The 25,708-nt window shown below is 42.8% G+C and overlaps 1 protein-coding gene across 1 annotated transcript; it reads right to left on the reverse strand.

The window, feature by feature from the left end:
* Positions 1-2,520: 2,520 nt before the first annotated feature.
* Positions 2,521-3,219, reverse strand: LOC127081513 (uncharacterized). The gene has a single exon (XM_051021765.1). It carries the CDS (start codon positions 3,217-3,219, stop codon positions 2,521-2,523), a length of 699 nt encoding a protein of 232 aa, XP_050877722.1.
* Positions 3,220-25,708: the final 22,489 nt, after the last annotated feature.

Raw genomic sequence — 25,708 nt, forward strand, 5'->3', positions numbered from 1 at the left:
TCTTATTATTTCTTCTGTCCCGGGTCCCTGTGGATAACCAAGAGTTATATTACCCTGGCGATCCAGATACATGAGGGTCGACAAATATCGTTGGGAAAACTTCAGTTGGCTTCTTTGTACCAGGCCCTGGGGTTGGCAAACTTGAAGCTGAAACTCTTGGCCAACACCCCCAAATCCCTGAACTTGTCGGGTCCTTTGTGGCTCCTACAACACTGGCTAAATGCTACCTTCAAGTATCAACTGGGATACACCATATCGGAGCATCTTATGCGATTGAACAAAGACCGACAAATCGAAGGGGACAGATTGGCTCTAACAACCTGTCAGGAAACTCCAAACACCAACATCTTCATGAAATATCTAAACATATTCATTGAAGCGGACAAGTTCGTTCCTGGTATGACACTGTTTGCTGACAGGAATTTTGGCCCTAAATGGTTAAAGGATCCCTTCCTGGAAGCTCTCCCCAAACTGTAGCACAGTCGAACGCTATATGGAGGGCTTTTCTGACTCCAAATTTGCTGTCCTATAGGATTGAACTAGGGTTGAAGGGATTCAGCTTCATGAGCCACCAACCGAACCTTGTCGCTCGTCAACTTGGCCTAAGCCATATGGTCCCAAAGTCTCTGGTATCTCATGATACCGACATCGTTTGGTCTGTTCGATCGCTAACTGCTGATGATCATATGGCCTATCTTCGTTTCTGTCGATCCAACGACTGCTATGAACTTCTAGTTTTTCGATTCCAATAATCTTTCTTGAAACCCACTGAGTTTGATGACTGGTGGAACTCCTACTATAATCGCTCCTTTGCTAGCGACCAGTTCCTCCAGAACATGGTCGATGCGCTTTCCACCCTCGCCGGCGACATACAGCCTCCGCCTTCGTCTGTTATTGCTCCCGAACCAAAAATCCAAAAGCCTGATATTGACGAAGCCCCTAAAAAGGTACCTGTACACCGACTTAATTTTATTTACTTGGTGTTCTATCAATCTGACGGTTTTTGCTATTAGGGTCGAAAGAGGGTCGCTGAATCGCCTTTGGCGAAACCTTTGAAAAAGCAACGGGTTCCTTCAACCCCTCCTCCACAGGTATGACCCACTCTTCTTGTGAACCAGTTTTCTGCCAAGACTTTTTACCAACTCTTTATATGTCTCCATATCCAGGTGTCTGAAGAAGCGCCTGTGGCGGACGACGAAGACTCAAACGGGAGTGCACACTCTCATATTTTCTCTCCATCGAAAGCCCCACCCAAGACTCCACCCACCCGTACGCGGCGGAAGAAGACTCCGGCCCAGAAAACTCTGACCAAGATGGCTCCTAGTGCTTCCTCGACAATCCAAAAAGATTTCGAAGAGGTTCTCACCCCCTGGGATTCAGAAAGGACTCCTACTGCTTCGCCTCATATCGATCTCCAAGTACTTGCTCACACTTCTCTCCTCATACATGGGTTTCTTTTTGCTTTGTGATCTAACACTTGTATCTTTTCAGGGACCTGTAGGCTCCCCGATTGAGGTCGAAGCCGAAGTCAGGGATTCGACCGAACATCCCCCTACTGATGCTACCTTAAGCCCACAATAACAAGCTGAGTTTCAACATGATTCCCATGCGACCTCTCAACCTTCTGCCTCTCCGCCACCTCCAGATGCGAACATGGCTGACGAAAATGCACCGGCCATCCTTTCGACCCCGGATGACATAAGGCTAATCAAACACTGGAATCCTGTAGAGTCCTTAAGAAAACTGCAACAAATTCGTCAGTTGTCGACTGACGCACCACCTCCATCAACTGTTGTCGGTGATTCCTCAGAGCTTCATGTCGAGGTTGTCTTCATCCTTCAGCAACTGAAGGCGTCACTCTGCAACGACAAATTTCTAGATGCTCTTAGAAAACATGGGGAGGTCGCTTGTGATATCTTCAAATTTCTCGACTCTCTGGCCCTTCGTGACCTTTCAACCTTAATGGTGAAGTATTTTTTCGAGTTAGAGGCTTTCTTTACTCAATTCACCATGGACTTAAACCTCCGACAAAATGCTGACTTCCAAATAAACATGAAACTCAACGAGGCGAAGATCGAATGGGATTTCAGTGAGGCTTGTGAACGGGAGCTTGATGAGTTTGAACACAAGAAGGAAGAGCGTCTCCGTCAGCGGGAAGTCTTTGATCAATAAATCTCTGATTACCAAGCTCAAATCGCCGAGCTTCACAAAAAGATTGCTGAAGTGGAAGCACATAAGGCTTCTCTAGATAAGGTTGATGGGATCCCTGAGCAGGAGGCAATCGACAGTGAGGTCATGAAGGGGATATCTCATGGGGAGAGAGCCCTCAAAATTGAAGCTGACATCAAGTATGTATGCAGGAAGAAAATCTCTCTGGATAATAGGATTAAGCATGAGATGATCGCATTTGAGGATTTCAAATCTAGGTTCCCCATTTAAATCTTTCTTCAATTTTTTTGTAGGTCTGTCGACCATATTTGTAATGTCCTCCTGGGACAAATTCTCAAAAATCAATGAAACTTATGTTTGGATTTGGATTTCCTGTAGCATAGGTTTATATTTCTTCAAATATTTTCCATTTACTCTTAAGACCCTTTGATCCCCACCAAGTTCTTCGATTTCATACGCATTGTTACGGTATGTCCGAGTTACTCGAAATGGTCCTTCCCATTTTGGTGACCACTTACCTAGGGTTCGATCTCGATGATCCATAGATAAAATTACTTTCCAAACGTGATCATTATCAATAAAGGTTTTTCCCTTTATTTTTCTATTGTATACCTTGGCTACACGTTCATTTTGCCAGATCAACATTTCAACCACAACCAACCTTTCTTCGTCTAAAACAACCAACTCGTCGAATATCATGTTCCAGTATTGCTCTGACTGAAGATCATTCTGACGTTGGACTCTGACATATTGTAAGCATATCTCCGTCAGCGATATGGCATCGTGACCAAATGTTAATCGAAATGGCATCGAACTTGTCGCCTCTTTGGGGGATGTTCGACATGCCCATAGAATTTGGTCCAAAGTCTTGTGCCAATTCTTTGGCTTTTTACAAACGTGCTTCTTAATCAGACTTATTATTACTTTATTGACTGCTTCTACTTGGCCATTTGCTTGTGCATAGTAGGGTGTAGAGGTAACCAATCTGAAACCTGTGTCGCCGACAAATTTTTGCATCTTTTGTCCTAGGAATACTGACCCTTGATCCATCGTAATGGTCTCTGGGATACCAAACTTATACACGATATGTCTCTGAATGAATTCGATCACCGCCTCTTGGTCCAACTTTACCAGAGGGATAACTTCAACCCATTTGGTGAAGTAGTCTATCCCGACTAGGATAAACTTTTGTTGCTTCGACGAAGCCGGTTGAATTTCTCCAATGATGTCTAAATCCCACCCCCTAAAAGGCCATGGTTTGATAATATCATGCAACTCACTTGCCAACATATGTTGGATACCCGCATGCCTTTGGCATTCCTGACATCCTTTGGAAAACTCGATGCAATCTTTCAACATGCTGGGCCAGTAAACCCCTTGTCGGAACAACAACCATTTCATCTTATGGCCTTCCTGGTGGGCGCCACAGGCCTTACTGTGTACTTCATAGATTGCTAAATATGCTTCGGTATCTCCCAGGAATTTGAGTAGTAACCCTTCTGATGTCTTCTTTAGCAATTCGTTGCCTGACCATACTGTAACACCCCAAAATTTTCCCTCCTCATTCATGCATTTATTTTTAGGTCATTTAACATTTCATATTGCATTTTATCATGTCAATCAGAATCAGATCCAAGAAACTTTATTTAAAAAAAAAAAACCGAAAAAAAAAACGAAAAAACGAAAAAAAGAAAACGGAAAACGGAAAACGAAATAAATAAATAAATAAAATAAATAAATAAATAAAATATAATAGAAAAGTCTTGGACTTGGACCTCTCTCATTTGAGCCTACAAAGCCATGAAAATCCGGTTATAAAAGAGGGAGAACAAACAGAAAAAGGAAGAGAAGCAAAACACTCTGAGGTTTCATTGAAACAAAACCCTGGACAAAACCTGGAGAGAAACCTAGACAGAGAGAGTGGGAATTAATCTGCAGCAACCTCCAGGAAACTCTGAAAGGTTCATTCTGACTCACACACTTTCAGCTCAAGCAAACCCCAACATTGGTTTGCAAATCCAGCCGTGCCATTTGATTTCAACTGATTTCTCTAATCAGGCTTGTCCTATATCCATCATCTTTATGCCTTTAATTTGAATGCTCTAAATGTATGAGGTATTATGGTTGAATTTGATACCCTTTTGATGCATGTGTTTGACAAGAGGTTTAGGCCTCCTACCCTTAGTTGCTTTTTGTGAATTTTAATGGCATGATTCATGTGGTTACATTTTGATTTGGGGGCAACTCTTGGTTACCCTATTTTGTTTCTCTAACCTGTTTGTTGAGTTTTGTTTTGTGAGGGCTCATATGACTCTTGCAGAGATGGTTTTCCTGGTGTTCCACTTTATTTGTGGGATACCGCCTGGAGGTTTCATTCCGATTACCTGTACTGACTCACTTTCTTTGATGGTGTTAGCTTGGGAGGATCTCAGGGTTTCCCTGTTCCGTTAATTACTGTTACTTAGGATCTTTATCCGTGTGGTACTTTTACATTTTCCCGTATTTTTACCGCTTTCTTAGCTGGAAGACCTCGATAGGAGGCAATGTTTTGTGTGTTTACTTTATGCAGGTTCCTTCGTCAAGGACTGCCTTTTTGCATGAGCATCCCTAACCCTACCAACTCATTGATTTTTCTTCTCCTAAGAACACGTTAACTCCTTCTACTACAAGCGAGTAAGTCTCCAAAGGTCGAGCATCCGGTAGATTGCGTAGTAACGTCGTTCGTCCAAAACCCAATCCATAACCCGGTAGTTAGCCGAACTACGGCTTGCTCTGATTCTCATTCCAGATGAGATACGTAGGCATAAGACGCGATGTCTTAGCGAGCACAATTACCCTTAACCCCTAGGTAGCCGAGCTACGAAGACTCTGATTCTCATATTCAGATGAGATACGTATGCAGTGGATGCGACATCCGTGCGAGTCATTTTCTTTTGACGCCTTTTTTAGTAAATAACACATTAGATAAACCCACACCCTTTAGACAAGAACTACAAAAGTGGATCCCGTAGAGTACTACGGATGCGTAGGAGTGCTAATACATTCCCTTCGCATAATCGACTCCCGAACCCAAGATTTGGTTGCGAGACCCTGTCTTGTCCTTTCCTTTTTCCAGGTTTACTTCGAGCGTTTCCTTTCCCTCCTTTGGGATAAATAACGCATGGTGGCGACTCTCCTGTCTTTCTTCGCCGGTTGTTTTTTTTCGCATCCCATTTTTCAGGTTGCGACAACTGGCGACTCTGCCGGGGAACCGGTTTTCCTAAGCGAGTCCCTCCTAGATTTTGTAGGTTGTTTGTTTATTGGGTGTTTATTCTTTTGTACAATTATTTATCTTTCATCATTTACCTGCTTTATTGCATTGTGTACATATGACTGCCGTATCTGCTGGTTCTGTTTGTGAGATGAGTTCTATACCCGAACTCGAGTGCACTTAGGATAGGAGAATGGCATAGTCTTGTTGACTTGTGTGGAGTTATTCCTTAGCAAGTTGACTTGCAAGCCCATTCACTTGGTGGAGGTCATGTTGAGATCAATAATGTCACACAAGTAAGTTGTGGTTAGACATTACTTTTTCCAATATAGACCTTAGAAGCCAAGGACCTTAGTTTACCAAACCCATCTTGGCCTATTTGTAGGACATAGTGCAAAAGTCGTTCAAGTATAAGATTTGATACGATTGTTACGCGATACTACACTCATAAGAGTCTCTCTTGAGAATATTTTTGGAATACGAGTAGTCGTTCCTCCGATAATATCCGAAAGATGGGATTATGACTATGGGAACCTTTTGTAGAACATGTTTGGCAGGTTTAAACCTTGGTACACTCCCTTTGGGTGGTTCTTAACCTAAACTCCATGCTCGTGACTTGCAACAAACCCTTGATTCATGGTTGATCCGTTCAGGTATCCTTAATATCAATGAAACTTGGGTGTTGATAAGGTGTAAACCATAATCCACCAAAAATGGATGGTTGATATTAAGGATAACATGATCCATCCCATGACCTTTGTTTGGTGTGCTTTGCTTGATCCTCTTAATTTCTCTCCAGGCAGTGCAACCTGACAGATGTTCAAGCGGATCCAGCAATTCTGATTGACATGCCATTGCATTGCATAACATCATCTGCATATTTGCATCCAACATCTCATGCTTATTCATTTGCAGGGTATTCCCTTTTTTTGGGGGGGGGGGGGCTTAAAATTGAATAAGCAGTGCATCGCATACCATGCATATTAACCCTTGTTTGTTTTGCAGGTGTCACCGCAGTGTCTAATGTTTGTTCCCTGTTGCAGGCAGTTATTGGTCCCAAGTGAGTTCACAGGTACCCGACAAAGGAAAACCGTCCCCGACTAGCAATGGACCAAATACAGAAAGAACTGGCTGATATGCGTGAAAGGATGGATCAGTTCATGACATTGATGACTGGTATGGCAGAAGGCCAGGCGAAGCTGAAGGAATTGGTTGAGCAACCGAGGCCCGATCCAGAGGTGGAAATACCAAGTGCTGAGGGGAACCCTGGTAACCCTGGGAACCCTGGTAACCCTGGGAACACTGATAACCCTGTGAACATGGAAACGCGGGTAACGCAAATGTTGATGGAAACCCGGGTAATGTTGGCAACACGGGAAATGTTGGGAATGGTATTGGCGGAAGGTACAATGTGAATCAAGGGATTCGGATTAACGGGCGCCCCGTTACTAAAGATTGTCAGTATGATCAATTTTCTTTGCACGACGAGGCCCTCGAGACCACTCGCCGTATGGATGAGCTTGCTGAGAAGCTCAAATCTTTGGAGTCTCAAAATTCCTTAGGTTTTGATGTCACCAATCTTGGTCTGGTTCAGGGAGTAAGGATCCCTCACAAGTTCAAACCCCCTACTTTTGAGAAATACAACGGGGCTTCTTGCCCACACACTCATCTCCAATCTTATCTGGGAAGGTTGGGAGCTCACACTGAAGATGAAAAGCTGTGGATGTACTATTTTGAAGACAGTTTAACTGGAGCTTCTCGTGAATGGTATTCTCATTTGTCTCGTACTACCATCAAGAGCTGGAAAGACTTGGCAGAGGCTTTTGTCAAGCAATATCAATACAACTTGGACATGGCTCCAAATCGGACCTTGTTGCAAGGAATGTCTCAGACTGCCAAGGAAACCTTTAGAGAATATGCTCAGCGTTGGAGACAGATTGCTGCATTCGTCCAACCCCCTATGTCTGAAAGGGAGATGGCGGACATGTTCATGAACACTCTTCAAGGAAATTATATCGAGAGATTGGTTGCTTGCCCGTCAATCAGCTTTGCAGAGATAGTGATTGCTGGAGAGAGGATCGAGAGTCTGTTGAAGATGGGCCAAATTCTAGACAACAGTGCTTCCAACTCATCAGTTCCCAAGAAACCGTTTGCTGGTAACGGTCAGCGAAGAAGAGAAGGTGAGACGAGCGTTGTATATGCCGGCAGAGGCAGGGGCAGAGGACGCCCTAATTATTATCAAGATCAAGTGGCCGCAGTCACTATTCTAACACCTGTTCCTCAACCGTAGTATCATCCGCAACAACAACCCAGGTATAACAATCAACAACAAGGAGGTAATCCGGGTCAGCAGAGACCCTATCAACAACGTCCAAGGCAGGCGGACCGGGTCATTGAGCCAATCCCAATGCCTTATTCTGTATTACTTCCCAAGCTGATTGACATGAATCTGGTTACGTTGAGAACTCTGGCCCCACCGGTCGATCCCAACAATCTGCCTAGAGGTTATGATGTCAACGCCAGATGTGCTTTTCACTCCAACGCACCTGGCCATACTACAGATAATTGCAAGGCTCTCCAGCTAAAGGTACAAGATTTGAGAGATGCCCAGGCCATCAATTTTTCTCCGGTGCCTAATGTTATCCAAAACCCGATGCCAGCTAACGGCGGGCAGAGGATTAATGCTGTTGATAGTGGGGAAAATTTGAATTTGGTTTCTGATGTGACTAAAGTGAAGACTTCGCTATCGGTGGTCAAAGACCGACTCTTGAAAGGACGAATTTTCCCGGGCTGTGGGGAAGAGTGCAGAAATTGTCAAGACGCCGAGAACGAATGTGATAGTTTGAGAAGGGGTATTCAGCAACTGATAGATGAAGGTTGTCTTCAGTTCGATCAGACTCGTCCAGTGAAGAATGATGTGTCGACAGTAACGTTTTATTTCACTCCTGAAGAAATATATGTTCCCGAGAGACCCGCTCCGACAACAATATATTTCCCAGAAAGTCCAACACTAATTTACTCTGACAACCCTCAACCGACTTTGATTGGTCCGGTCACCATCACGGTACCAGGACCTGTTCCGTATGAGAAAGACAGTGCTATCCCGTGGCACTATGGGGCTGATATCTACTGCCAGGGGCAGAAAGTTAACGAAGAAGACATTGACATTGGTAGCTCCGCTGTAGACAATGTTGGAGGAGTTGGCGGCTTCACTCGCAGTGGACGCCTATTTGCACCATCAACATTGCGCACGAATGTTGAAGCTGAGGCAACTGCCAAGGCTAAAGGAAAACAGGTATCCACCGAAGAGGTTACTACCGAGGAAGCTCCTCCTAAGACCACATTCGAGAAGGAAGTGGATGAGTTTATGAGGATTATCAAGAAAAGTGACTACAAGGTAGTCGACCAGCTAAATCAGACACCCTCAAAGATCTCCATTCTCTCACTATTAATGTGCTCTGAGTCACACAAAGCAGCCTTGTTGAAAGTACTGAATATGGCTTATGTTCCCCCAGAGATAACTGTTGACCAGCTGGAGTCGGTAGTTTCGAATGTACACACTAGCCATGCGCTAAGTTTCACCGATTATGACCTAACATCTGAGGGCAGGAATCACAACAAAGCCTTGCATATCACAATGGAATGCAAAGGGACGGTGCTTTCCCATGTTTTGGTTGATACAGGCTCTTCTCTGAATGTTCTCCCAAAGAAAGCATTAACGAAGTTGGATTGCGATGACGCCACCCTGAGGCCAAGTAACTTAGTTGTGAGGGCTTTTGATGGCTCTAAGAGATCTGTATTTGGCGAAGTTGAGTTGCCAGTTAAGATTGGACCGCAGGTGTTCAAGAGCGCCTTTTACGTGATGGATATCCAGCCTGCCTATAGCTGTCTGCTAGGTCGGCCCTGGATTCATGCTGCCGGTGCTGTTACTTCTACTCTCCACCAGAAGCTCATATGGACTAGAATGTCAGATCGTCACCGTCTGTGGTGAAGAGGATATTTTTGTTAGCCACCTGTCTACATTTAAGTATGTGGAGATGGATGGCGAGATGCATGAGATGTTGTGTCAGGGATTCGAAGCCATAAACATCAATGAGGTCGCGCCCGAAACTGTCTTTTCACCTGAGTCTAAGAAGGTCGGGACTTCTATCTCTTCATACAAGCAAGCTGTTGAAGTGGTTAAGGCTGGTAATGCCCAAGGCTGGGGCAAATTTGTGGAGCCAATCATAAAATAAGACAAGTTTGGATTAGGGTATACTCCGGGGTCTCAGAAGAATGAAGCCGGTACTTTCTCCAACGGGGGTTTGGTTTCTCCCCACACCGTCAATGCTGCAGATGAAGACAAGGCTGACAGCGACTGTGACTTAGATAGCTGGATTTGCCCGTGTGTCCTAGGAGAAAAGCTCGACAATTGGTCGTTTGAAAAAGTCGTCCGGTTTACTCTACTGAAGGAGTAATTTTTATTGTTTTCCTTTTATCACATGCATAACAAAGTCTTACACTTTGACCAAGGTGTAATGACTCATCTGTAGGGCCATCCATTTAGTTATATTTCGCAATTATTTTCATCATCAATAAAGGACAGCTTTTGCAAACAATTTTGTGTTCTCTTTCTTTCAATTATTTTTACTTTTACAAAAACGGCAATGTTTATTTTTCGTTTTTCTTTCTAAAAAACACCTCGTAAAACTGATCACCCGGATCTCACTGCTAACGACACTGCTATGGCCAAGTATGATTTCGACAATCCTATCTATCAAGCCGAAGAAGGGGTTGAGGAAGATTGTGAATTGCCTGAGTAGTTAGCCAGGTTGTTGAAACAGGAGGACCGAGCTATCACACCTTATCAGGAGGTGGTTGAGACCATCAACATTGGTACCGAAGACGACAAGAAAGAGATCAAGATCGGGGCCAGTCTACAGGCCGAGAGGAAAAGACCGTTGATCATGTACTTGACTGTGTTAGAAAGGTGAATGGGTTGTGTGCTCGGTCAGCATGACGAGTCAGGTCGAAAAGAGCATGCAATATACTACCTTAGCAAAAGTTTACCGACTGTGAACAAAGATACTCACTGCTCGAGAAAACTTGTCGCGCTTTGGCATGGGCTGCTCGCCGACTAAGACAGTATATGTTGACTCACACGACTATATTGATATCAAAGATGGATCAAGTCAAGTATGTTTTTTAAAATCCAGCAGGGTCGCTAGGTGGCAAATGATGCTGACAGAGTATGACATCCAATACACTTCACAAAAAGCCATCAAAGGAAGTGTCTTGTCAGACTATCTTGCCGCGCAACCGATTGATGATTACCAACCTATGAGGTTCGACTTTCCTGATGAGGACATCATGTTTCTCAAATCGAAAGATTGCAAGGAACCACTCCTGGAGGAGGGGCCTGACCCTGAATCCAAATGGATTATGATGTTTGATGGGGCGGTCAACGTCAATGGTCGCGGAGTTGGTGCAGTGTTGATCACACCGGAGGGGGTTCATATACCATTTTGTGCCAGAATAACTTTTCCCTACACCAACAATGAAGCCGGACGAAGCAGAATGGGTCCGTTCTCGATACAATCAGCTAAGCCTAGTTGAGGAAAAGAGACTAGCAACTATATGCCATGGCCATCTATATCAGAGACGGACGAAGAGAGCGTTTGATCAGAAAGTGCGTCCTCGGGAGTATCGAGTCGGTGAATTGGTACTCAAAAGAATTCTTCCTCCCAACACAGATCACAGGGGCAAATGGACACCAAACAACGAGGGTCCATACGTGGTTAAAAGAGTTTTCTCTGGCGGAGCTCTGATGCTAACAACCATGGATGGCGAAGACTTCCCGTCCCCTGTCAACTCAGACACAGTTAAAAAATACTTCGCATAAAATAGACCCGCTGGACAGTAAAAAGAATAGTCCAGGCAAAAAAGGGGCATCCCGACGAACCAAAAAAAAGAATGAAGAGGTTCGGGCAAAAATTAGGGATATAAAAAAAAATGTACACCCGGTGAGTCGAAAACCCGAAAGGGCGGCTCAGGCAAAAAAGGCTATCCCGGTGGATTGAAAACCCAAAAGGGCGGTCCACGCAAAAGTTAGGGAATAAGCGAATAACTGCGATCTGAGTTCATCCGTGTTATATCACTGTTTCATTCAATCCGGCAATCTTCGAAGGTTAAAGATCGACTAATCATCCACTTCAGAAAGCAAGATGAGCAGAGCGTCTTGAGGACATACGAGCCATAGCAGAGTCGAGACTCGGTGGGACCCCGTTTCCACATTGCCATTATGATAGTTTCTTTTGTTCAATTTATAGCGATCACCTCTTTCCAGGGATCAGCTTCCTGATGTACTCGCCTATTCCTGACACAAATTTTTCAACCAACAAAAGTCGAATAATTCAGTTAAAAAGCCTCTTTACTTTTCATTTATCAGTTTGTTTGCAAAAGATGTCTGAATTCTCGAGGAAACACATTGCATCTGAATGTAATGGTGGCTTTTGCAGATGACTTGCGTAGGAAAACAATCAAAATTGCTTTGAATGTGCTTAATCCCGGACGGTGAATTCAAACCGAGTAATTCCCCGGGGCATACGTGTATTTTTTGGTTACAGGTCACAGGAACCGGATGCCAAGTCGTGAATCCTCACCCCCAAGCGGTTGACAAAGCATCTCCTCTGCAGAGCAGGTTCCCCAGTAGAGTTGACAATATCCAGACTGTATATCCCCACTAGAGTTGACAGTATCCAGACTATATATCCCCAGCGGAGTCGACAGTGCCAGACTGTATCTTCCCAGCAACAGCGGAGTAGTCGCATACCCAACAGACAAGAGGGTGGTGTTCCCAGTGTTCATCTCGTCCCCAGCAGATTATTTTTCTAATAGATTTGTTTTAATCCCCAGCTTGAGGACGATTAGCAAGTTCATATCCCCAACAAAGGTCGATTCCCGCGACATTTCCCCAGGAAGTGCTTTCCTCACAGACTCTCCTCGCAGAGCCTCGCCAAGCAAAGTTTCCATAGTTGATACTTCCCCAGCAAGGTCAACTTTTCAAAAAAGGCCGATTTATTTTCGGTGGCTCCCCGGTCCCGGCAGACGGATCGTTCCCCACAGAGCATTCAAGGATTAATACAACGATCCGCTCCCTGCCAGAGTTGCTTCCCCAAGCAGATTTCTTTTTTCTTTTGCACCATGCATAATATTTGCATTTGCATTTGCATGCATATCAAACATACACATAAGCTGATAAACAGGTTCTTCAAAGCAGACTGAAAAATTACTTTACAACCAAAGTCATGAGATTCGGCCAGAGGATCAAGTGTGTGTGTGACCCAGCATGAGGGTCATTTCAAAGATTCAGCCTGAGAATCGTTTTCCAGAGATCCAGCCTGAGGGTCATTTCGAAGATTCAGCCAGAGAGTCGACTACGAGCGTTATTTCCCCAGCAAGCCAGCTGTAGGAATAGATTGACAGCTCAATAGAAAATCAACCTACAAGAGGATCCAGCTCGCGGATCGCATAAAAAAAACAAAGTCTAATCGAAGAGTCGTTATAACATGTTCTAGCCTGAAGAATATGTATGAAGCCCAAAAGTGGGATATTCTCGAAGCTGCATATCTAACATGAAGACTGTAGATTTCGAAAGAGGGTCAACCAGCGCATTCCCCAGATGCGAGATCCTGATGATGGGAATTTATCATTAAAACAATCCAGATCTAGCCAGAAGATCAAAGTCAGGTCTAGCCCGAAGACCGAAAAATAGATAGATTCAGCCAGAGAATCAAAGAGAATAAATTCAGCCAGAGAATCGAAACAATTCAGATCTAGCCAGAAGATCGAAATAGATTCATCCAGAGAATCGAAACAATTTAGATCTAGCCAGAAGATCGAAGAAGATCTAGCCACAAGATCGAAGTCAGGTCTAGCCCGAAGACCGGAAATAGATTCAGCCAGAGAATCGAAACAATTCAGATCTAGCCAGAAGATCGAAGTAGATTCAGCCAGAGAATCAAAGAAAATAGATTCAACCAGAGAATCGAAACAAAGGAGATCTAGCCAGAAGATCGAAGAAGATCTAGCCAGAAGATTGAAACCGTATCCAGCCCGAGGATCAAAATTAACATCCAACCAGAGGACTAAATTGAGTATAGATTCAGCCAGAGGATCGAAACTCCAGATTAAGTCAGAAGACTAATTCAGATTCAGCCAGAGGATCGGAAGAGGAATTAACAACGCGATGTATTCCAGCATTTTTGTGATTCATGTGGTTACATTTTGATTTGGGGGCAACTCTTGGTTACCCTATTTTGTTTCTCTAACCTGTTTGTTGAGTTTTGTTTTGTGAGGGCTCATATGACTCTTGCAGAGATGGTTTGCCTGGTGTTCCACTTTATTTGTGGGATACCGCCTGGAGGTTTCATTCCGATTACCTGTACTGACTCACTTTCTTTGATGGTGTTAGCTTGGGAGGATCTCAGGGTTTCCTTGTTCCGTTAATTACTGTTACTTTAGATCTTTATCCGTGTGGTACTTTTACATTTTCCCGTATTTTTACCGCTTTCTTAGCTGGAAGACCTCGATAGGAGGCAATGTTTTGTGTGTTTACTTTATGCAGGTTCCTTCGTCAAGGACTGCCTTTTTGCATGAGCATCCCTAACCCTACCAACTCATTGATTTTTCTTCTCCTAAGAACACGTTAACTCCTTCTACTACAGGCGAGTAAGTCTCCAAAGGTCGAGCATCCGGTAGATTGCGTAGTAACGTCGTTCGTCCAAAACCCAATCCATAACCCCGTAGTTAGCCGAACTACGGCTTACTCTGATTCTCATTCCAGATGAGATACGTAGGCATAAGACACGATGTCTTAGCGAGCACAATTACCCTTAACCCCTAGGTAGCCGAGCTATGAAGACTCTGATTCTCATATTCAGATGAGATACGTATGCAGTGGATGCGACATCCGTGCGAGTCATTTTCTTTTGACCCCTTTTTTAGTAAATAACACATTAGATAAACCCACACCCTTTAGACAAGAACTACAAAAGTGGATCCCGTAGAGTACTACGGATGCGTAGGGGTGCTAATACCTTCCCTTCGCATAATCGACTCCCAAACCCAAGATTTGGTTGCGAGACCCTGTCTTGTCCTTTCCTTTTTCCAGGTTTACTTCGAGCATTTCCTTTCCCTCCTTTGGGATAAATAACGCACGGTGGCGACTCTCCTGTCTTTCTTCGCCGGTTGTTTTTTTCTCATTCCATTTTTCAGGTTGCGACACATACGTAGCTCAAAGCCCTATATTTGGTTTTTCTGTCAGTACTTCCGACTGGATTCTCTAAGTAGTCGATGATTAGCTTTCTCCAATCTATCGGTGATGAACTGTTGATAGAAAAAACTTCATGTTCCCAGGCCTCTTCGACTCCACGGGTTTCTTGACACTCTTCATCGGGCCCGCCACCATGACTAACGTTCTGTCGAGGACGTCTTCTATTGGGGGCATACTTGACACCATATTTCCTCAAACCTAGATCATATCTTGTAATTTCGACTTAGACATATTATACCCTGAAGCGACTTGGGCCAACTCGTTAGCCTCTTGGTTCTCACTTCTGGGCACATGTCTTATGTCCGCAACTTCGAAGTGTTCTAGTAACCGCGTTACAGTCACAAAATATTTCAGCAGACTCCCTTTGATGCACTTATATTCGCTCGTGACTTGCTTTATTATCAACTCCGAGTCTCCCTTCACTTTGGTTCGACTGGCTCCCAACTTTTTCAAAAGTTGAAGGCCGACTATTAAGGCCTCGTATTCGGCCTCTTTGTTGGAACATTTCTCATTGATCCTGTACTTAAACTTCGTCAGACCTACTTGAGGGGATAATATCAAAACCCCGACTCCTGTTCCGTCTTTGTGACTCAATCCGTCGAAATATAGATGCCATGGTGTGGTGTCGACCATATTCAGGGATGATTCGACCATGGCATGATCCACTATAAAATCCGCCACGATCTGGCCTTTCATGGCTTTTAAAGGCTTGAAAGTTAGACAAAACTCTGTCAACGCCAATGCCCATTTCCCAATTCTACTATGTAGAATAGGCTTAGACAACATATGTTTAATAATATCATAATGAGATGAAACATAAACATCAACTGGTTTAATATATTGTTTTAATTTCATACAGGCAAAGTACAAACACATACATAGTTTTTCTATGAGACTGTACCTAGTTTCAGCATCTACCAATATTCTACTGAGGTAATATATGGGCCTTTCGACACCATTACAATCCTCCTGGGCTAACATGCTTCATATAGTTGTATCAGATGCAACAATATATAAACTCATACTTTTATTTCTACTGGGGGGCAACAGGATATGAGGCTTGGTAAGGTACACCTTGATCGCGTCAAAAGCCTCTTGTTGTTTAGGGCCCCAATGAAAATCACTTTCCTTCTTAATTTTAAGTAGTGGCAAAAACACCTTTGTTTACCACTTAGGTTCGAGATGAACCTTCTTAAGAAGTTCATTTTCCCCAACAAAGACTGGAGCTGTTTCTTTGTAGATGGGCTTTTGAGGTCTAAGATCACCTTCGTCTTGTTCTGATTGATCTCTATACCTCGATATATAGCTGCATGAACTTCTCAATGAAGTCATGAAATATGGCATTCATGGCCCTTTGGTAAGTTGCTCCTGTATTTTTTAAACCAAACGGCACGACGACCCACTCGTATGTCCCCAACGCACTAGGGCATCGAAACGTTGTCTTGGGGATATTCTCTTCGGCAATGAGAATCTGATTGTAGCCGGAGTATCCATCAAGTAGGCTCAAATACTTAAAACCTACGTCCGAGATGACCAACATTTCCGCCACTGGCATCAAATATTCATCCTTTGGCGTGGCGTTGTTTAGATCTCTGAAATCTATACAAATCCTAAGAGTTCCGTTTTTCTTGATGATGAGCACTATGTTGGCTAGCCATTCGACGTACCTTGACGTTCTTATGAAACTACTTTTTAGGATTCTTTCGATTTCTTGCTTGATCTTCGAAGTAACATTTGGAGCAAACCGCCAAGGGTGTTGCTTCACCGGCTTCTTCCTAGGTTGGATAGGCAGTCGGTGTTTTACTACGCTTCGATCCAAACCTTGAATTTTGTTATAATCCCAGACAAATCAGTCCTTGTATTCAGTCATTACCTTGACTAGATTTGCCTTCATCTTTGACCCCACCTTAGTACTTATGTAGGTTGGTCTTTTTGTGGTTCCATTTCCCAGGTCGATCTCTTCGAGGGGATCTTGCGCTTGCATCTTCTGGGACTCATTTTGGGGGTTCTTTTCGAACCTCAAAGGCTCATTGTCATAGATAAAATCAAGCCTCCGGCTTTCTGAAGATATTGTCTGGTCTAGTCGACCATCATCTAGACTTTCGGCCTCACATGCCAAATTCTGGAGTCTCTTCCTTTCTAGAATTGACTTCCTCTTGTTTTCATCCAAATAGGCCGAAATTCGAGCCAGGATTTCTGACTCAGCAGTCATCTTTGTCGACTGCTGGCCATCTTGTAGATGGGATTCCTGTCTCTGATCCTGTGTCTTCCTCATTATCTCAAATGAAACCATGATCAGGGTCCAAGTTCAGAACTCGACCAAAATTGACGGAAGTATAGGATCCCGATTCGTCATCACATGGCACTATGTTCGCTAAATGTTGGTCAAATGACCTCTTGGAACCCCTATCATCGACCCGGTAATAACTTTGGTCGGCCTCAATATTCTCTACGATGCCGTCTTTTCTCCAGATTATAAGCCTTTGGTGGACCGTTGAGGGAACAACCTGTATCCCATGGATCCATTCTCGACCCAGGAATAAGTTGAAGCTGTCTTTTGAATCTATTACCATAAATAGTGTTGAACGTGTTGTCGTGCCTACCGCGAGGTCGACCTGGAACACCCCCATTATATTGCTGGTTATTCCTTCATAATTTGAAAGGACTATGTGTAGCACCTCAAATTTGCACCTATCATTATGCATACATTTTCATATTAGGTCATAGCATATCATAATCCATTGCATAGCATTTGCATTGTCCCTCAGTTGCCTCAAGTGCAAGACAGTCAAGGAATTAGGTCAAGCTAATCTCCTGATCAGTCAACCAAGCAAGCAAAGGAATTTCTCATTGAATCAAGGCCTTGAGGTTTTTCCAACAAGTTCACATGGCTTGGAGGTCTATTTGAAGTATTTTGGTCAAGGGTTGAAGACTTGGAAATCATCAGTTCATGCACAATCAATCAGAAACCCTAAAAGTCAACTGTTGGTCAACTGTCCATTTAATCAGTGATTGGATGATTGGAATTGGTTTGTGAGAGTTCATTCATGTCCAAATAGTCATCATACATCATGCCAGACACCATCATGGAAGAATTTGAAGCCAGATCATGAATTTCCCAAAACGGAAACTGGGCCTGTAACTGAAACTTACCAAAAATGGAAAGTCTTGATCCTCAAAACTACATCATGATACAAGCCTCAAATGAATTTTTGCCCAACATGAAAGTTGAAGATCTTGTTCTCCCATTTCCAAAAAGTCCTAGAACTCTCAATTCCCATGTGTGGTTGGCAAGTTATGATCGAATCGATTTCAGAAAATCTTGAACTTCAAAGGGCCATATCTCTCAAACCGTTTGGCCAATTTTGGTGGGGTTTTTTCCTACAAGTCACATTTGATCCCCTCTTTCCAAAAATATAAATTTCATGAGCCAAAACTTCACCAATCAAAATGGCATATTTTGACTTTTCTTATTTAAATGCAAGTTTGACCAAGAGTTGACTTTTTGATATAAACCTTTTTCTACCATTTGGCTAATTGGGAAAGCTCAGAAATGTCATTTAGAATGTGTTTGCAAAGTCAAAATATGCAGTACATGAAGCCATTGCTTGGTTGCTTGAATTGTAAGAAAGGTACAAATTCACCATACTTGTCCATGCTTCCACAACCATGCCTTGTACTAGCATCATTATGCAGCAGTTTTTCTGTCATGGTGAGCCTCATTATGCAGCCAAATAACCAACAAGTACATATGGCCTTACTAGTTTACTTGAACATTGGCAAAAGGACATGTTTACAACAAATCCAATTCATGAACCATACTTGTACCACATCACATTGCAGATTTTTTGCCCATGATTTTCTGTCAAAACCAAACAGTAACAGCATGGCTTTCCATCTCTTTTTCCTGTCATGAGTAACATATTGCAGCAAAAAAACCAGAGAGACTTCATTCATTTTCACTTGGCATTTCCCTCCACAAAAATTGGAAGATCCTGTTAAGAATAGAGGCAACAGGAAACAGCATACAGGAGCATGATTTCCTGCTACTGTAAACAGAAGTAGCAGCCACATAGAACCAACCAACCTCACTGAAGAAAAAAGATCACATCTTAGCATTTTTCTAAAAGAGAGCAGAGGCAGTCCCAAACAGCAGCAACATCCCACAGCAGACTTGAGCAACAAAACCAGCAAGACCAAGAGCTTCACTCATCCATTGACTTGGCTTGGCATTTCTATTTTTCAATCAAAAACTGCACTTTCCTGTCATGATGAACCCTGCTAGCTGCAAGAGAACCAACATAACTTGACATTCTCTCAAGCCTCACTCTTAGCATTTGACCAAACCTTGTCCAGCATACCACAAAGAACCTTCACTCATTTTTCCAACCAAAACCCTTGCTTTGCATTTTCTGTTGCTGTCAAAAAGCATCAAAGATACAACACAAACTAAGGTAGCTTGACCAACCACTTCCATCATATTTTTCTGCCATGAAAAACCAGTAGCATTCTCAAACCTCACCCTTGCTATTTGCTTTGCCTATTCAGAAAAAACCTGCCTTGCCAATACAACCACCAAACACAAACCACACACTCTTGGCATTTCTCTTCTAAAACCTGTCACAACACTGCAGCAAAAAAATCCTGGATTGACATGGCCCTCACTTGGCTATTTCTCTGTCAAAAGACACAAAAAACTAAGCCTTGCTATGCATTTCTGTTTTGCTGTCAAGAAGAATTCCCAAGAACCAAAACCATGAAAAACAAAAGACTTCACTCCAACTGCACTAACCCTGCTATTTTGCATCCCACATCTTCTGTCCAAAACAAAAGCACCTAAACCCAACCTTGCCTTGCCTTGCATTCATTAAAAAATCTGCAACCAACAAGCACATAACACAACAGCAAAGAGGCCATTGTTCACACTCCTCTCAAAACCTCATCCTTGCTTGCTTGGCATGGATCATTGACTGTCATAACAAAACAAACAAAAGCACCTAAACCTAACTTGCCATGCCATTTGCATTTGGTCTGTCAAAAAGCATCAAAGTGACAAACCTGCCACAAGCCAGTCCAACCCTACATTGCATCTTCAAAAACCTGCTATTTTGCATCTCATCTTCTTCTGACCAAAACAAAGGAGCACCAAAAACCCTGCCTTGCATAAGCAATAGGAAGGAGCAGATTGGTTCATAACATCCAAGTTTGAGACCATTTCATCAGTCTACACAAGTTTGAGCCAAGGCCAACTTCATCAATCATCATCTGGGACCCTAAGGTGCAGCTGTTGCACTTCAATAACATCCAAAAGCATCTGTGCACAATTGCCCTTCAAAAATAGGTATGGATTCGACCCTCTCCTTTTGTCAAATTGATACATGATTTTGAAAGATCTTTCAATGCTGAGTTTAATGATGGTCTTAGTTTTGGAAAGGGTTGAGTTATTATGAAGATGTGATGAAATGAAGCTTGATGCTTGAAAATGTTTCCATCGATTTCTTGTTGTGTAGTTCAAATTAATGAAAACCAATGTTAGGATGTTGTTGTGTGTTGTTTAATGTTTACAATGGTGTAATCAATTGACATTTTTGGGAGAAATTGGGAAATTCGATTTTGGGAGGGATGAAGCACTGTTCACAACCCTAGAAGCCCAGATTTTCTGCATTTGAACGTGTTTTGTATGCTGTTACTGTACCATCCCCCCACGAGCCAATGAAAATATTTCATTTTTCTGGACCAAAACACGGTCGTTTTGATAAGTGGCAGGGTTATTTACAAAAACGCCATTCTTTCAATATTAATTTCAATAATTATTTCATTTTTGATACCAATCTTCCAAAAATCATAACTTGCTCATTTTTGATCCAAATTCAATGGGATTTTTTGTGTTGTGTTCATCATGATCTCTACTTTTTTATCATTATTTTTCCAGAATTTTTGGATGAGTGGTTTTTAAATGATGCTAGGGTTTGTGACATGTGACCAAATTTTGTACACTTTGCCAAATCAATTGTGAAATGATGAGAATGTATCCAATGGTTCCCAAATTTTTTGTGCTTAAACTAGACACACTCATGGTGATTTTGGTATAAAGTTTGTGAATTTATCATTTGTGGTTTGTGAGATATGATTTTTTGAATTAGGGTGTGACAATTTGTGTCACACCATTGATGACCAACTTCATGATTTTCACTGCCATGCTTCTTGACCTCCAAATGACTTGATTTTTTGCATGGGCCTACTCTTGTATGTCTAGTTTACATGTGAATTTTCTTGGAATTATTTGTGGCATTTTCCATTTGTTTGAGATTTTCCTTCCCTGCCTAGTCAAATGTTGACTTTGTGTGACACATGTTCCCATTTCATTTGTGAAATTCTCATACTTTATTAGATGGACATGAAATTTTACATGAGATAACTAGACATCCTCAGCTTTGCCATGGTTTTGATCCCATTCATTTATCATACACCATTCTTGACTTATGATTTTTCTAAGTTGATACATGTTTGGTTGACTTCCTTAAGCATGTTCAAAATTTCCTGGACTTTCTGATTTTCATTGACTGCCTTCCACTTGTCCAAATGGGATGAAATTTGACATGCTTACCATGCTATGTGTTAGGTTTGATCATGATTTATTTGATGATTTTTGGAAAATGTTTAGATTGCTTTTGATGCAAGTCTTTCTGTTGACTTCTGTGAGCTTCTGTTTGCCATGCTTTGACCTAAATGGCTCATGAAATGATGATAGTGATTGATATGGATGTGAATCCAATTGGTTGTGTTTCCTAGTGTTTTGAACATGATTTTGGATACTTGACCCTTGCTGTTTGGACTTTCTCATTCACTTTTTGACCCTAGGCTTGCCCTAGTGGTCCTGCTACTCACCTTTGAGTTTGTGATTTCAGGTTGACCATCAAATGGCCATTGAGACCAATTCTTTTGGCTGAGCTTGCTTGAATATTGTTGTCTAACCTCTTTGTTTTGTAGGTGGCTTGGCTCACATGCCATAAGCCTTGTGCCTTGCACATCCTTGTGCCCCCTAATTGACTGTTGGTGTCTGTTTCTGTTTGTTTTGTTTGAAGTTGCATACTAACATCTGCTTGACTGTTTCAGGTGCTTTAGTTGCTTAGTTCCTTGTGAACTTTTTGCTTTGCTTTGCTTGTATAAGCAATTTGCATTGAGGTATGTCTCTTCTACTTCATGTAGTCTGGAAGACCTGGCCTGTTACTTGGCCAGGCAACTGTCTGAAGTCCTCCTTAAGAGGCAATGTTTGTGGATGTTTAATTTTGTCCTTGCATAGAGTCAAAGTCCTCCTAAGTGAAGAGGCAATTGGTGGAAGGTAGGGATATGCAATCTATCCCCCACTATTCAGTGTGTCATCCGCTTTGCTCACACCACTGTGTTGATGCATTGCAGATACAAACCCAAGATCTTGTACAATTGCACAGTTGAGTCAGTTTCAAATGTGTAGAAGGGTTCCCACTTTCTGAACCCACACATTCCTGTCTTGAGCTCTCCCTGGCCAGGGATAAGAGCTGTGAGGTCTCATCCTCACTTCATCCTTTCATCTGCTTCACCTTAGCCCCTCAATGGCAAGGTTAAGAGCACCCTTACCCCATTCCAGTTGGCCCTAGTGCCTAACCCTTGATGTTTGAGCCCCCTTGTTGGTGTGTTTATTTCATGTTGTAGGTGCTTCATGTGATTGCCTGCTTGCTTTGCCTCTTTAGGTTTAGCTTAGACTTGCCCTTGTGCAAGATAGGTTGTGCTTGACTTGCCCTTGTGCAAAGTCAAGTCTGTGTGGCTTGCTCCCTGTGTGAGCCATGTTTAGAGTTGTTTGGCCGAACTACGGCAACTCTGATTCTCATGTTCAGATGAGATACGTAGGCACGAGATGCGATGTCTTGTCGAGTTTGACTAACCACTAACACTGATTCTTTTCTCTCACCCCAGTTGTGATCGAGATATCCCCTTTCTCTTGCCCTAGTTGCAATCGAGACTTTGCTTTTTCCTGTGTCTGCTTAGGATAAGTTGGCCCTTGTGCCATTTAGCTAGAAACCTTAACTTAGGATTGACTTTGCATGACAACATCTAGGCTCGAGTCGTAGTCTCCCTAGAGTTGTGTCTCCCTCTGTTATCTGGTTAGGCTAGAACCTTTATCCCTGCGTAGGGGAACTACATCGCCCTGATCTTCATACCAGATGAAGTATGTAGGCAGGAGATTGAGCTGATCTCTCCGGGCGCCTTTTCTTTCTTTTGTGTGTGTTGTCTGACCTTTGCTAGGCTCGAGTCTGTGACTCCTTAGCATTTGCTGTCTGTCTGTTTGTGTGTGTTTGACAGTTATAGGCTTGAGTCCCCGACTCCCTATTAACTTGTTGTGTTGTTGTGCGCTTGGAAGCTGATGTAAGTCCATCGAGTGGCAGTTAGGTTCCGGTGTGCGTGTGTTTAGGTTCGGATGCTGATGTAAGTCCAGTGATTGGCTTTCAGGCTCCACGTTTGCCTCTTTGTGTGTGTTTTGGTTCGGATGCTGATGTAAGTCCAGTGATTGGCATTCAGGCTCCACGTTTGCCTTTGCCTTTGTTTGTTTGTGTGCGTGTCAGCCGAGCTACGAATGCTCTGATTCTTCTCTCGTCCGAGAAGGTACGTATGCATAGGATGCGATATCCTAGCGAGCATGTGTCGTTTCCCCAGTCCGAACTACTTCGACTCTGATGTCTATGCCTGATAGACTAAGTAGGCCCAGGATGCGACATCCTGCCGAGTCAGTTTCAGTCTGTTTTCTTGTGTCTCTTTCAGCCAGTGTGTGTGAGTTTGAGCAGTATTTAGCAACCAATTTTCCTACCTTTTGTGCGTGGATCCCGTAGAGTACTACGGATGCGTAGGGGTGCTAATACCTTCCCTTCGCATAACCGACTCCCGAACCCATTCTCTTTGGTCGCGAGACCATGTTCTTTCCTAGGTTTACTCTGAGCGTTTCCTTTCCCTCTTTTGGGATAAATAACGCACGGTGGCGGCTCTGTTGTTCTTCTTTTTCCGCCGGTTTTTCACGCGATGCGACAGCTGGCGACTCTGCTGGGGACATAAGAGAAGTTGACCTGTGCTGGTCCATCTTCCCTAAGCGAGTCTCTCCTAGCGCTCTCTAGGTTAGGGCTTTGGTTGCTTTATGCTGTTTTATTGCATTCTTTGTATATATTTGCATTTACTGTTTGCATTTATTGTTTGCATTATTGTTTGCATTTATTCATATTTATCTGCTGGTTGTGCTGTGTTTCTCTGTTTGGGGTGGGAGTTACTCGAGGTAAAAGGCCCAATACCCAGGCTATGAGTGAAATCTAGGAAACCTAGGAATAGAGTGATTCATGGGAAGCGGGTGGTATGGCGCCACTTAGCGGAACATTGATATCACGAGCAGTTCAGACCCTGGTGGGATATTGTCGTTACATACTTCAGGTGTGTATATGATGGTATTCTGCGAAAGGTTATTTATGCTGCGTTTCTCTCAGCTTTACCCTGGCCTAGACTACGCCCGTGAGTGGGAAGGGTTATTCATTACAGGTACCGTTGTTGACTTTGGTTCTGTTGGTGACTCTAGTTCAGACAACAGTGTGATCAGTTTGACCATAAGTTGGATTTATGTTCTGATCTTGACTGAAGCTTCGACCTAGTCAGAGTTTGCACAACCAGCCAGTCCAGTCTGCATCATGTGCATCATAGCATATTTATTTTTCAAAAGAAACGCAATGAAAAAAATCAGAAAAAAATCAAAAAAAAAGAAAATTTTCAAGGAACTCAAAGGAGTTTATTTGCAAAAAATTTCAAAACATGAAAAAACCGGGAAAATTTTTTCACCTGATATATCTGAGGAGATATTCTCATATATGATCAAAATGCTAAATATTTCAAAGTTTGCAAATAAAACCCTCGAGTTCCTTTGAAATAAAAACAAGCATATGCATAAACACTTCATGCATCATTTGCATCAGCAGGTTCTGTTCCGGTCTCCCGTCCTGTGGTCTGACCCTGCGATCTTCATTTATTTTGAAGACGCACTTTGCCGGTATTATACCAGAGCCATCTCTGCCAGATTGATGGATCATCCTGAGCAAGAGAATTGTGAACTCAGAGAGATATTTGCCAGACTCTGTACTGTTGATGGATTTATTCCTGGTTAACCGATCCCGGGCTGGCATTGGCTACTATTCTGAGGCATGCAATGAGCAAGGTCTGTTCAAGAGTGGAGGATTCATCCATGACGATCAACTTGAAGAAAAGGATGCTGCTATCTTGGAAGAGGACGCAGGGGATTTGAACAATTTCATCATTCCTGGAGGTGTCTGCCACAATTGGGTCACTGTGGGCTTTTCTACAGTTTTTCATAAGTCAGAGTAACAATCACTTTGTTTAAAAACCCTTCTCCCATGCCAAAAGGAGAAGTGATGACATTGTTGGCAACATTTTGTGCAATGATATTTTCATTCAAATAAACTCATGTTAAAACATTTGTGTTTCCAATTATTTTCCCTTTTTGCTTTTTGCATGAAATTGGTGATCACCAAAAAAACCTTTAAAAACAGGAATAAAAGCAGTCTTTTCATCTGCATAACGATTGTCTTGTTTGATTTTCAAAGAGCTTTTCATATCAAATCATTATGCAGGTTGTTTCTCAAACCCATTGAACATAGTGATCGGACGTCATCTCCCAATTTTGAATTCCCTGTATTCGAAGCGGACGAAGATGATGTTGAAGGGATTCCTGACGAGATTTCCCGACTTCTTGAGCAAGAGAAGAAGATCACTCAGCCGCATCTCGAGAATCAGCAGAACAGCCAACTGGGGCATTATCAAAAACAAAAAGGAAGAAAAAAAAAGAAAAAAGAAAAGAGGAGGGTGCAAAATCAAAAAAAGAAATCAAAAGAAATCAAAAGAAAGAAAAAGAAAGGAAAGAAACAAAAAATAGCACCCTCAAAGTCCCAAGT

This window comes from Lathyrus oleraceus, chromosome 5 (genome assembly GCF_024323335.1).
Source record: "Lathyrus oleraceus cultivar Zhongwan6 chromosome 5, CAAS_Psat_ZW6_1.0, whole genome shotgun sequence".
Taxonomy (NCBI): domain Eukaryota; kingdom Viridiplantae; phylum Streptophyta; class Magnoliopsida; order Fabales; family Fabaceae; genus Lathyrus; species Lathyrus oleraceus.

Excerpts from the sequence above, each read along its gene's own strand:
- LOC127081513 (XM_051021765.1), bottom strand. The coding sequence starts at position 3,219 with ATGGATCAAGGGTCAGTATTCCTAGGACAAAAGATGCAAAAATTTGTC.